The sequence below is a fragment of the Rhineura floridana genome, chromosome 10, assembly GCF_030035675.1.
Source record: "Rhineura floridana isolate rRhiFlo1 chromosome 10, rRhiFlo1.hap2, whole genome shotgun sequence".
Lineage (NCBI taxonomy): Eukaryota > Metazoa > Chordata > Lepidosauria > Squamata > Rhineuridae > Rhineura > Rhineura floridana.
Genome location: NC_084489.1, coordinates 90,678,879 through 90,691,050, shown reverse-complemented (window position 1 = coordinate 90,691,050; position 12,172 = coordinate 90,678,879). Strand labels below are relative to the sequence as shown.

Sequence of the window (12,172 nt, the reverse complement as noted above, 5' to 3'; positions counted from 1 at the left end):
AGTGACTTAAATATCAGATACGTGTGTGCTTATAAACCAAGTTAAATCTCCACATAAAAATTGGGGTGGAGGATGATAGGAAGTATTTTAGAAAATAGAACACAACGGATGGCTTCATCAAGTTCGCAGCTGAAACTTCACATCCAGTTGAGCTTGCCTGGCTAAGGTCATTATTTCCGAGAGGGTCACGGCCATTTTGGCAGCTTTATCCAAATCATCACAGGCCAGGATTTTCAGGCCACTCTCTGCTATTAAAGCTTTGGCTGCCTCAACTTGCGTACCTTGTAACCGTACAACAATTGGTATGTTTAGCTCCAATTCTGTTGCCGCCATAATGATTCCTTCCGCAATAATGTCACATCGCATTATGCCTCCAAAGATGTTCACCAGAATAGACTGGATCCTTTCATCTGAAGTAATAAGTTTAAAGGCTTCTTTTACTTGTTCCGCTGTGGCTCCGCCCCCAACATCAAGGAAGTTTGCTGGAGTCCCTCCATGAAACTTAATGATGTCCATCGTGGCCATTGCCAGTCCTGCGCCGTTCACCAGACAGCCGATGTTCCCGTCTAATCCTATGTAGTTGAGATCCACACTGGCAGCTTCTCTGTCTCTTTTGTCTTCCTGGGTCCAGTCCTGCAGTTCAAATATTTTCTTCTGACGAAAAGCTGAATTGCTGTCAAAATTTATCTTTGCATCCATACACAGCACTTTCCCTGTTGAATCTTCAACCATGGGATTGATTTCTACCATGAGAGCATCATATTTGATGAAAAGGTTGTAGAGTTTAATCATATTATCAGTAGCTTCATCTAAAACCTTAGCAGGAAATCCCATTTTCTGGGCAAGTTTAAGGGCCTGATCCCTTTTGATGCCTTCCACAATATCAACAGGTTCCTTTACAATTGCTTCAGGGTCCTCTGCGGCAACATCTTCAATATTGACACCTCCCTGAGAGCTGCCAATCAGCACAGGGCCCTGAAATGATCTTTCCATTGTAATTGCGAAATAGTATTCTTTCCTTGGATATCTACGCTCACAGATGAGCACCTGATTGCATATCCGGCCCTGTTCTCCGGTCTGCTTGGTGAAGAGCTTTTTGCCAATCATTCTGGAGGCAATCTCCCTCGCTTCTTCTGGAGAGGATACTATTTTCACTCCTCCTTTAAGGCCCCCTTCAAAGATCCCTTTCCCCCGGCCACCAGCTAAAACTTGTGCCTTCACCACAATGTCCTCAGTACCAATCTCTTTTGCCGCTTTGTAAGCTTCTTCCGGTGTCTTTGCAACCAGCCCATTGGGAACAGAAACACCAGCTTCCTTCAGTAGCCTCATGCTCAGGTATTCATGCAGTGACAAGCTCCTTTTCTGTTGCACTGGCAGCCCACGGCTGTTCAGCAGTCCTGGACTTCCACCAAGCACCCTGGCGGCAGCAACAGCAGCAGTGGTTACCAGGCAGGCACCTCTCCCCATCAGGCTGGCCACTCTCAGTGCCCAGCTGCAGATCATGGGGGCAAGATTTCGTTCCCTTTTCCAGCTTTTCCTGTTGCCCTGCTCAGTTCTTCCCCAACAGACCTCCCAACTGCCCTTTTAGGTAAATATTTCTCAAGATTCTTTCTCCAACGGTTCACAGCCTGCCTTCCCGTTGGCCAAGGCAAAGATTCCATGACATCACAGCCCCGGCCAGGCATGGAAAGGGAACACTCTCATCTGCATCTTTGGGGACTAAATGATCACCCTTTTTGTAGAGGAATACCCCTTAGATTCGGGGTAGAAAATCATGGCAGACGGGTTGACCCTGAATTGTTGGGAGATGGAAGACGCTGGTGGCGTTAATCTCATTTTTTTTCTGGCTCATTCCTGAGACACGCGGTCCTAATCTTAGTGTACTAAAGTTCAGGTCCCAAAAGGTCCAGACAGACCATTGCCTAAATTCAAGCACCACCAACCCAGGGGGATTCTCCCTCTGCAACAGACAACAGCCCGTTTGCCCAAATGAAACAGTTTCTAGATGCATTTTCCCACCTTCTACTCCTGTTGACGGAGCAGAGCTCTTAGTGTTGCAGCCCCACTTTTATGGAACTCCCTTCTGCTGGGAGCAGGCAGGCATGGGCCATTATGGGATTTCAATGACTTCTGAAGAATTTTTATTCTACTAGGCTTTCAGGAGAGTTCGCCTCTGGCATCATCACTGTCAGTTTTGGAACAGTATAATGTCATTTTAATACACTTTTATCTAATTATTAATATATTGCTGTGATCTCTGTTTTCTACATCGCTTTGAGTTTCTTTTGAATAAAAAACAATTAAATAATTTTCTAAATAAATAATAAATGAATGCTCAGCCTGTATATAAACAAACACAAAGGGTGGGGGCCAATGTTAATCATAGAGGAGACCTCTTGAAATCAGTGGACGTTAGTAGCTTAAATCCTTTGATTTTAAGGGGTGTACTCTGAGTACTCTGAGTATGAGTTAGCTGAATTCAAAGTAAACACTACAAAATGCCAATAAGCCCCCAGCGCCATCTTTCCATAGGGGAACTGAGACCAGGTAAGCTCTGTGGCCCTGGAACGTCTCATTCCTTGGAAAGGGGGACTGACATGTATAAACCTGTTTCATCAACTGAAAAACATTAATAGTCAACTCTCTCTCTTTTTTAAATTGAAATTAAAAGATTATTTTCCAGGGAGCATTTTTAGAGTTAAGATTAAAATAAAGACACCAAGGGTGGTATACAGTGCTAGTCCAACTCAGTGTAGACCCATTGAAGTTAATAGGCATGACTAACTTAGGTTCATAAGTTTCAGTGGGTTTACCCTGAGTAGGACTTAGTGGAATACAACCCAAACACTTCCAGACCAGGGTGGTTCGTGACAGATGGTCTTGGAGGTCGCTGATTCATAGGGTCGCCATAAGTCATAATTGACCTGAAGGCATATAACAATAACAAGCAAAGCTATCGGGGGCTCAGATAGTTGACAGCCTCAGTTCCTCAGCCAAATATTGGCAATGCTTTAATAAGGCACAGGCTCAAATAAAAGCATTAGGCCCATTTCACGTTAAAGGGTGACATTCCTGCCGACGCATCAAATTTGTGTTTCTAACCTGTTAATGTTAATTCATAGAATCATAGAATAGTAGAGTTGGAAGGGGCCTATAAGGCCATCAAGTCCAACCCCCTGCTCAATGCAGGAATTCAAATCAAAGCATTCCCAACAGATGGCTGTTCCAGCTGCCTCTTGAATGCCTCCAGTGTCAGAGAGCCCACTACCTCTCTAGGTCATTGGTTCCATTGTCGTATAGCTTTGACAGGAAGTTTTTCCTGATGTCCAGTCAAAATCTGGCTTCCTGCAACCTGAGTCCTGCACTCTGGGATGATTGAGAAGAGATTCCGGCCCTCCTCTGTGTGACAACCTTCCAAGTACTTGAAGAGTGCTATCATATCTCTCCTCAGTCTTCTCTTCTCCAGGCTAAACATGCCCAGTTCCTTCAGTCTTTCCTCATAGGGCTTTGTTTCCAGTCCCCTGATCTTCCTTGTTCCTCTGAACCTGTTCCAGTTTGTCTGCATCCTTCTTGAAGTGCAGAGACCAGAACTGGATGCAGCATTATTTTATTTATTATTTATTTATTAATTAGATTTTTATACCGCCCCACTAGCATAGCTCTCTGGGCAGTGTACAACAAAGAATACAAATATATACAATAAAATTCCATAATATGATACAACAAAAACATATAAAGAATAAGAAATCTAAAATCAGTTACAGCAGATTTAAAACAAATTTAAAGTTAGATTAAAATGCCATAGAAAAGAAGGTTTTAACTTGGTGCCGAAAAGAAAGCAATGTCGGCGCCAAGCGCACCTCATTGGGAAGACTATTCCACAGTTCGGGGGCCACCACTGAGAAGGCCCTAGTTCTTGTCACCACCCTCCGAGCCTCTCTGTGAGTCGGAACTTGGAGGTGGGCCTTCGATGTAGAACGCAGTGTACGGGCAGATTCGTATCGGGAGAGGTGATCCAGCAGGTATTGTGGTCCCGCGCCGTATAAGGCTTTATAGGTTAAAACCAACACTTTGAATCTGGCCCGGAAGTGTATTGGTAGCCAGTGCAAGCGAGCCAGAACAGGTGTTATGTGTTCGGACCGCTTGGTCCTTGTTATCAGTCTGGCCGCCGTATTTTGCACTAGCTGTAGCTTCTGAACTGTCTTCAAAGGAAGCCCTACGTAGAGCGCATTGCAGTAATCCAAACACGAGGTTACCAGAGCATGTACAACTGATGTGAGGTCCTCCCTGCTCAGATAGGGGCGTAGCTGGGCTACCAACCGGAGTTGGTAGAACGCATTCCGTGCCACCGAGGCTACTTGAGCCTCGAGTGACAGGGAAGGATCTAAAAGAACTCCCAGACTACGAACCCGCCCCTTTAGGGGGAGTGTAACCCCGTCCAGGACAGGGTGTATATCCACCATCTGATCAGAGAAACCACCCACCAGCAGCATCTCAGTCTTGTCTGGATTTAGCCTCAGTTTGCTAGCTCTCATCCAGTCCATTATCGCGGCCAGGCAACAGTTCAGCACATTGACAGCCTCACCTGAAGAAGATGAAAAGGAGAAGTAGAGCTGCGTGTCATCAGCGTACTGATGACAACGCACTACAAAACTCCTGATGACCGCACCCAACAGCTTCATGTAGATGTTGAAAAGCATGGGGGACAGAACTGACCCCTGTGGGACTCCACATTGAAGAACCCACGGTGTCGAGCAATGTTCCCCAAGCACTACCTTCTGGAGACGACCCACCAAGTAGGAGCGGAACCACTGCCAAGCAGTACCACCAACTCCCAACTCCACGAGCCTCTCCAGAAGGATACCATGGTTGATGGTATCAAAAGCCGCTGAGAGATCAAGGAGAATCAACAGAGTTACACTCCCTCCGTCCCTCTCCCGACATAGGTCATCATACAGGGCGACCAAGGCTGTCTTGGTGCCAAAACCGGGCCTGAAACCCGATTGGAATGGATCTAGATAATCGGTTTCATCCAATAGCGCCTGGAGCTGGCCAGCAACCACTCGTTCCAAGATCTTGCCCAGGAATGGAACATTTGCTACTGGTCTGTAGCTGTTGAAATTTTCTGGGTCCAAGGAAGGTTTTTTCAGAAGTGGTCTCACTGCCGCCTCTTTCAGGCAGCCAGGGACCACTCCCTCCCGTAAAGAGGCATTTATCACTTCCCTGGCCCAACTAGCTGTTCCATCCCTGCTAGTTTTTATTAGCCAAGAGGGGCAAGGATCGAGTACCGAAGTGGTTGCACGTACCTGTCCGAGCACCTTGTCCACGTCCTCGAGCTGCACCAGCTGAAACTCATCCAATAAAACATGACAAGACTGTGCTCCAGACACCTCAATAGGATCCACTGCTGTAAACTGGGAATCTAAGTTCCGGCGGATGCATAAGATCTTATTCTGGAAGTGTCCAGCAAACTCATTACAGCGGGCCACCATGTCTCTACCATGTCCTGAGGGCCTGAGTGAAGTAGCCCTCGGACAACTCTAAAAAGCTCCGCTGGGCGGGAAAGAGATGACTGAATAGTGGCAGCAAAATGTTGTTTTTTCGCCGCCCTCACCGCTCCTAATTCAATTGCTATGCATCCTCTTTGAAGGAATACAGGAGGACATGGCCGATTTTAAAGGGGGGGATGGTCATGCCTGGCCGGGGTTGTGATGTCATGGAATCTTTGCCCTGGCCAATGGGAAGGCAGGCTGTGAACCGTTGGAGAAGGAACCTTGGGAAATATCTTTTAAAAGGGCAGTTGGAGGTTCTGTGGGGAAAGAGCTGGGAAGGAGACGAAGTTGGAGAAGGGGAGGAAGGTGGAAAGGGGAAGCCGCCTCCATGATCTGCAGGCAGGCAGTGAGCGTGGCGAAACTGATGGGGAGAGGTGGGCGCCAGGTTGCCTTGAGTGCTGCCGCCACCACTGCCAGGGTGCTTGGTGGAAGTCCAGGATTGCTGAACAGCCGCAGGCTCCCAGTGCAGCAGCAAAGGAACTTGTCTCTGCATGAATACCTGAGCATGAGGCTACTGAAGGAAGCTGGTGTTTCTGTCCCCTATGGATTGGTTGCAAGGACACCGGAAGAAGCTTACAAAGTGGCAAAAGACATCGGTACAACTGACCTTGTTGTAAAGGCACAGGTGTTAACTGGTGGCCGGGAAAAAGGCACCTTTGAAGGGGGCCTTAAAGGAGGAGTGAGAATTGTCTATTCTCCAGAAGAAGCGAGGGACATTGCCTCCAGAATGATTGGCAAAAAGCTCTTCACCAAGCAGACCGGGGCAGTGGGCCGGATATGCAACCAAGTGCTTATCTGTGAGCGCAGGTATCTTAGGAGAGAATACTATTTTGCAATAACAATGGAAAGATCATTTCAGGGCCCTGTGCTGATTGGCAGCTCTCAGGGAGGTGTCAATATTGAAGACGTTGTTGCAGAGAATCCTCAAGCAATCATCAAAGAACCGGTTGATATCATGGAAGGCCTCAGAAAGGATCAGGCCCTTACGCTTGCCCAAAAAATGGGGTTTCCTTCTAACTTGGTGTATGAAGCCGCTGATAATATGGTTAAACTCTACAACTTCTTTATTAAATACGATGCCCAAATGGTAGAAATCAATCCCATGGTTGAAGATTCAACTGGGAAAGTGATGTGCATGGATGCAAAGATAATTTTTGATAGCAATTCAGCTTTTCGTCAGAAGAAAATCTTTGAACTGCAGGACTGGACCCAGGTGACCGAGGGAGACAGAGACGCAGCAGATGCGGAACTTAACTACATTGGTTTAGATGGGAACATCGGCTGTCTGGTGAACGGCGCAGGATTGGCAATGGCCACGATGGACATCATTAAGCTTCATGGAGGGACTCCAGCAAACTATCTTAATGTTGGGGGTGGTGCCACAGTGGAACAAGTAACAGAGGCCTTTAAACTTATTACTTCAAATGAAAATGTCCAGGCTATTCTAGTAAATATTTTTGGGGGCCTTATGAGATGTGATGTCATTGCACATGGTATAATTATGTCGGCAAAAGATTTGGAGCTAAAAATACCGATTGTTGTACGGTTACAAGGCACACGAGTTGAAGATGCAAAAGTTTTAATAGCAGAGAGCGGCTTGAGAATCCTGCCCTGTGATGATTTGGATAAAGCTGCTAAAATGGCCGTGAAGCTCTCGGAAATAATGACCCTAGCAAAAGAGGCAGAAGTGGATGTGAAGTTTCAGTTGCCACAGTGATTAAGCAGATCCTCTTGGCTTCATTCCTCAAACAACAATCCCTCTTCTGTTTTCTAAGATACATGCTATAATCTCCCCAACCCCATTTTTGTGTGAAGGTTTAAATTGCTTAATAAGCACACACAGATCTGATCTTTAACTTTCAGTTGATGTTGAAAATGGCCACTCTTTATATAAAAGTATTATATTGCTAAAATTTATTCTTTGTTGCAGTCTCCTCTCCCTCCAGTTTACAGCTGCAAGAATGAAATAATCTGTGATAAGCTTCTCAAAAAGAGCTTAAAGCTGAAAATACTTTTCATCCAAATAAAAGTGTGCAGTGAATTGAATTTTTGTATTTGTCACTCTGATTATTAGACCAGAGCGAGGAGGTATCACAGAGGTGTCCGTACATGAGCAACAAAAAATCTTGTTTCTTTGCACAAAGCAGGAGTGGAGAAATCAGTTCAAGTTCAGTGTCTTGTTTTTCCATTCTTGTCTGCCACAGTTCTGCATCAGTTTGCAAGTTCTTAAAGAAGAAGTTATGAAAATTCAGCGGGATTTTAGTGCACACTTATCTTAATATACATAGTTTTTGTGTACAATTTTGTATAATATACACAGATTTACAGCTATTTTGTCTTCATGTTTTAGTGTTATTTTCACTAATATATATATTTGTATAGATTTGTTGTTATTATGTGCCTTCAAGTCGATTGTGACTTATGGCGACCCTATGAATCAGCGACCTCCAAGAGCATCTGTCATGAACCACCCTGTTCAGATCTTGTAAGCTCAGTTCTGTGGCTTCCTTTATGGAATCAACCCATCTCTTGTTTGGCCTTCCCCTTTTTCTACTCCCTTCTGTTTCTCCCAGCATTATTGACTTTTCTAGTGAATTAGGTCTTCTCATGATGTATCCAAAGTATGATAACCTCAGTTTCATCATTTTAGTTTCTAGTGATAGTTCTGGTTTAATTTGTTCTAACACCAATTATTTGTCTTTTTCACAGTCCATGGCATCCACAAAGCTCTCCTCCAACACCACATTTCAAAGGAGTTGATTTTTCTCTTACCTGCTTTTTTCACTGTCCAACTTCCACGTCCATGCATAGAGATCGGGAATACTATGGTCTGAGTGATCCTGACTTTAGTGTTCAATTACATTTACATGTTTTAAAAAAGGGGGTGAGGAGGAGACAAAGGCAATGGAACAGAAGGAGACATAGAAAAGGGTATTATCAGGCAGATCAATAAATTGGTAATTTACCATTTAAACTTTTCACAAGTGTTCAGGGCTGTTTCTACCCCTACGGCTCTTTGAAGCTACTGAAGTGTTTGTGTTACACATAAGCTGGAATACGAACAATGGTTCTGACTGAACATCAAGAAAAACTTCCTAACTGTTAGAGTGGTATGACAATGGGACTACGTACGTGGTATGACAATGGAACCAATGACTTAGGGAGGTGTTGGGCTCTCCAACGATGGAGGCATTCAAGAGGCAGCTGGACAGCCAACTGTCGGGTATGCTTTAACGATTCCTGCATTGAGCAGGGGGTTGGACTCGATGGCCTTACAGGCCCCTTCCAGTTCCACTGTTCTATTATTCTACACAGCACTTAAGACAGCATGATTCCCACCCCAACTCCTTAATATCCATTTACCTGGCAAAGAGGAAAAATGACTGCTATTGAAATGGATCTGAATGGTTAGGAGAGCAATTTTGTTCTAATAAATTTAACATGACACATTATTTTGCATCAAAGAAAGGGAGGGGCACTCTTCCTACTGAGCAGGCAGAGGCACCAGGGCTATCGACCCTTTTGGGAGAGGAGTTCTCTCTAACAGTCCCGATCCTATGCTTATGTATTTATACATGGGTTCCCTCTGGTTATGATCAAGGTAGGTTCCAGAGCCAGGATAAGGTGGCCCCATGCACAGGATTTTGGAGGTCAGTTTTAATCTGCCATAGCAGTCCTATCAGATTCTCCATTTTTTGTTTTGTTTAATGTTTGACAGAGAATAATTTATTTTTTTTTAAAGAGCACAAGTTGATCAAAGGGGTCCCTGGCTACAATTTCCCCAGCTTCACCTCAGCAAACCTCCATGAAAAGCAACAGTGGATTTTTTGTGGTCTCAATAAAGAGATCAAAGAAGCACAGGGAAACTGTGGGCTTATCCACAGAGGAGGATTACTTTGTACTAAAGACACTGTTTTTACCTCCATTTTCTATTTGCACTGTCCACAGTAAGGGCTCAATGCCAGCTGCAAACATGGTGTTTTCTATTCACACTGAGGGGAAGGATCAATCATGCAATTTCCTGAGGACCACACCCTCTAATTTAACATTTCCACTCCCTCTGGTTGCTTGGCAACTGAGCATGCTCAGGTTGTACTATCAGGTACAGTAGGTTCCATTAAAAACAACAACAACCTGGAAGTGTGATTATATTTTCACTGGTATGATACAGCTAAAATACAAATCTTTGAGCAGTGTTATGGTTTTGTGCACAAGTTAAGGGAAAAAGAAAATAAAGACGCCTTTTGCAGCAACATATAAAAGGCCAGCAGAATGGAAGAGAGCTACCAGAAGTTGCTTGTCAGCCCACAGGAAACAAAATGAAAGAAGGGAGGAGGAGGGAGTGGATGTGGAGAGGGGAATGATTGACACCCCAACTTAAACCATCAGAGCAAAATGTCTGCAAGGAGGAGCACAGCGCAGTGGGGATGGTTTATCCTCCCGGTTTTGTATTATAGTGGATTGGGTTAGTATGATTTACAGGGGGGAAATTGCATGATAGCTTCTGTTTGCCGGGAACGTCATGTGAACCATGCCAATTAAAAGGAGATGTGAGTAGCACCAAACACACAGTAAACCACTATGTAGATGAGCCATGTTTGTGTGTGTGTGCTTGGATGATGTCATGTAGTTGCCCCGTCAAAGGGAAGTATACACAGCAGCTCTTTTTTCACACTCCATGGCTAGTATGTGGGGTGCCCCTGAGAAACGTCTCACCAGACTTTTCCAGCTAGTAGTGAGGCAGCGTATGGTATTAAGGAATGCTCCAGAGACTTCAGATTTCTTAGTTTTACCCACCCCAGACCAACACCAGAGAAAATCTGAAGTGGATCCATTTTGCTTCTCTGCCCCCATTTCCTATAGATCAGGCTTTCCCAGCCTTTGGGTCCCCAGATGTTTCTGGACTACAATTCCCATCAGCCCAAACCTGCTTGGCCTGTTGTCAGGCATTATGGGAGCTGTAGTCCAGCAGCATCTGGGGACCCAAAAGTTGGGAAAGGCTGCCATAGATGAAACCAGAGACCTTCTGCAAACAAAGAGTGAGCAATGGGTTCCTCCTGATCCATTACTTGAATTCAGAGGAAGCAAAACACTCCCAATGGGATTAACGTGCTGAATTGGAAAAAAGCCATGTTCACCCCCCCCCCCCCCAATCAGAGTGTGGTCACATCGATACCATACATGTAAAGCACTCTTTTACTACTTTAGCAGTGATGGCTCTCCTCCCCTCCCCAAATCCTGGGAACTGTAGTTTGTTAAGGGTGCTGACCTAACAGAGCTATAGTTTCCAGCACCCATAACAACAAACCACTCCCAGGATTCTCAATGATTGTTGAAGTGGTATAAGAGTGTTTTCAGTGTATCGTGTGGATATGACCTGCCTCTCATCTCTAGACACATTCTTGCAGCCTGCCCCAGGCAAAGGACTTCTTCCCCTCCTATTCTACAGTTCTCTTGCCAACAAGCAAAACCCCTCCTCAGCCAGTTTCCCCCTCTCGGGTGCTTAATAGGATATGTCACTTTTGGTTCTCAATTTCTCATTTTCCCAGCCTTCAGTTCTCCACATTTCTGCAACAATTTCTGAAAATTTCTTCAGCATTTTAATGCAATTTTTGTCCCAATAAGCACATTTTTGTATATCGTTTCTGACTAATGTACACATTTCTGCAAGCAATTTCTCCTAATATAATGCATTTTTGATGTTATGTTCACTAATATATTCATTTTTATGCAGACTTTCCTCTAATTACGCATTTTAAAATACATTGGTTAGTGAACTGCCTTGCAAAATTAGTATGCCTGTGAATTTTGAAGGATGGCTGAGTTTCGGTTCTCATATTGTTTCTGAAAGTGCAAATTTGATTCAGGACAGACAGAAGAAAGTACTTCACACAATGCATAGTTAAACTAGATGATTAGATAGATTCATGGAGGATAAGCTGTTAATGGCTACTGGCCATGATGGCTACGCTCTGCCTCCCTAGTCAGAGGCAGGATGCTTCTGAATACCAGTTGCCGGAAACTGCAGGAGGGGAGAGTGCACTGCTCTTGCACTTGGGTCCTGCTTGTGGGTTTCCTGTTGGGGCATCTGGTTGGCAACTGTGAGAACAGGATGCTGGACTTGATGGGCCTCTGGCCTGAGCCAGCAGGACTCTTATGTTCTTATGATAGATTTGGCTTTCAGTATGAACTGAATCAAATATCTCTTCCATCCCTAGTGCTCAACCTACAACATACCCTTCCTCCAAAATAGTTGTGCCCCCTTTCTAGAACCATCTCTTTGCACTTCCTTACACACCCTCTGCCCCATAAATCCTTCCATCCATTCCAGTGATTCCCATGAGCTTTTACTCCCCCTCTAACCACACCTGCAAATTGAAGTGCACAAACACGTCACCTACAACTATCCACCTTGTCTTCCTCTTTTCTTTCGTCCCTAGATAGAGAAGGGCTTCCCTCCCTTCAGTCCTAGTCCTCCCCCCCCATTGCAAGGGATCCATGTCCAAAGCAATTCACCTATGTGCCCCCAGACCATCAAAGGGGAATGGTATGGTATTTTCTGGTTATATCAGGGCTAGGCCAAAGATTCCCCATAGTCCCCTTGGGGAGCACCGGCCAAT

The 12,172-nt window shown here is 44.9% G+C and overlaps 2 protein-coding genes across 2 annotated transcripts; one reads left to right on the top strand and one right to left on the bottom strand.

Moving 5' to 3' along the window:
- Nucleotides 1–117: 117 nt before the first annotated feature.
- LOC133364778 (succinate--CoA ligase [ADP-forming] subunit beta, mitochondrial-like) lies at nucleotides 118–1,444 on the bottom strand. Its single transcript, XM_061585582.1, has one exon. The coding sequence runs from the start codon at nucleotides 1,327–1,329 to the stop codon at nucleotides 118–120; it is 1,212 nt and encodes a 403-aa protein (XP_061441566.1). The 5' UTR covers nucleotides 1,330–1,444.
- Nucleotides 1,445–5,877: 4,433 nt separating this feature from the next.
- LOC133364842 (succinate--CoA ligase [ADP-forming] subunit beta, mitochondrial-like) lies at nucleotides 5,878–7,269 on the top strand. The gene has a single exon (XM_061585705.1). It carries the CDS (start codon nucleotides 5,881–5,883, stop codon nucleotides 7,267–7,269), a length of 1,389 nt encoding a protein of 462 aa, XP_061441689.1. The 5' UTR covers nucleotides 5,878–5,880.
- Nucleotides 7,270–12,172: the final 4,903 nt, after the last annotated feature.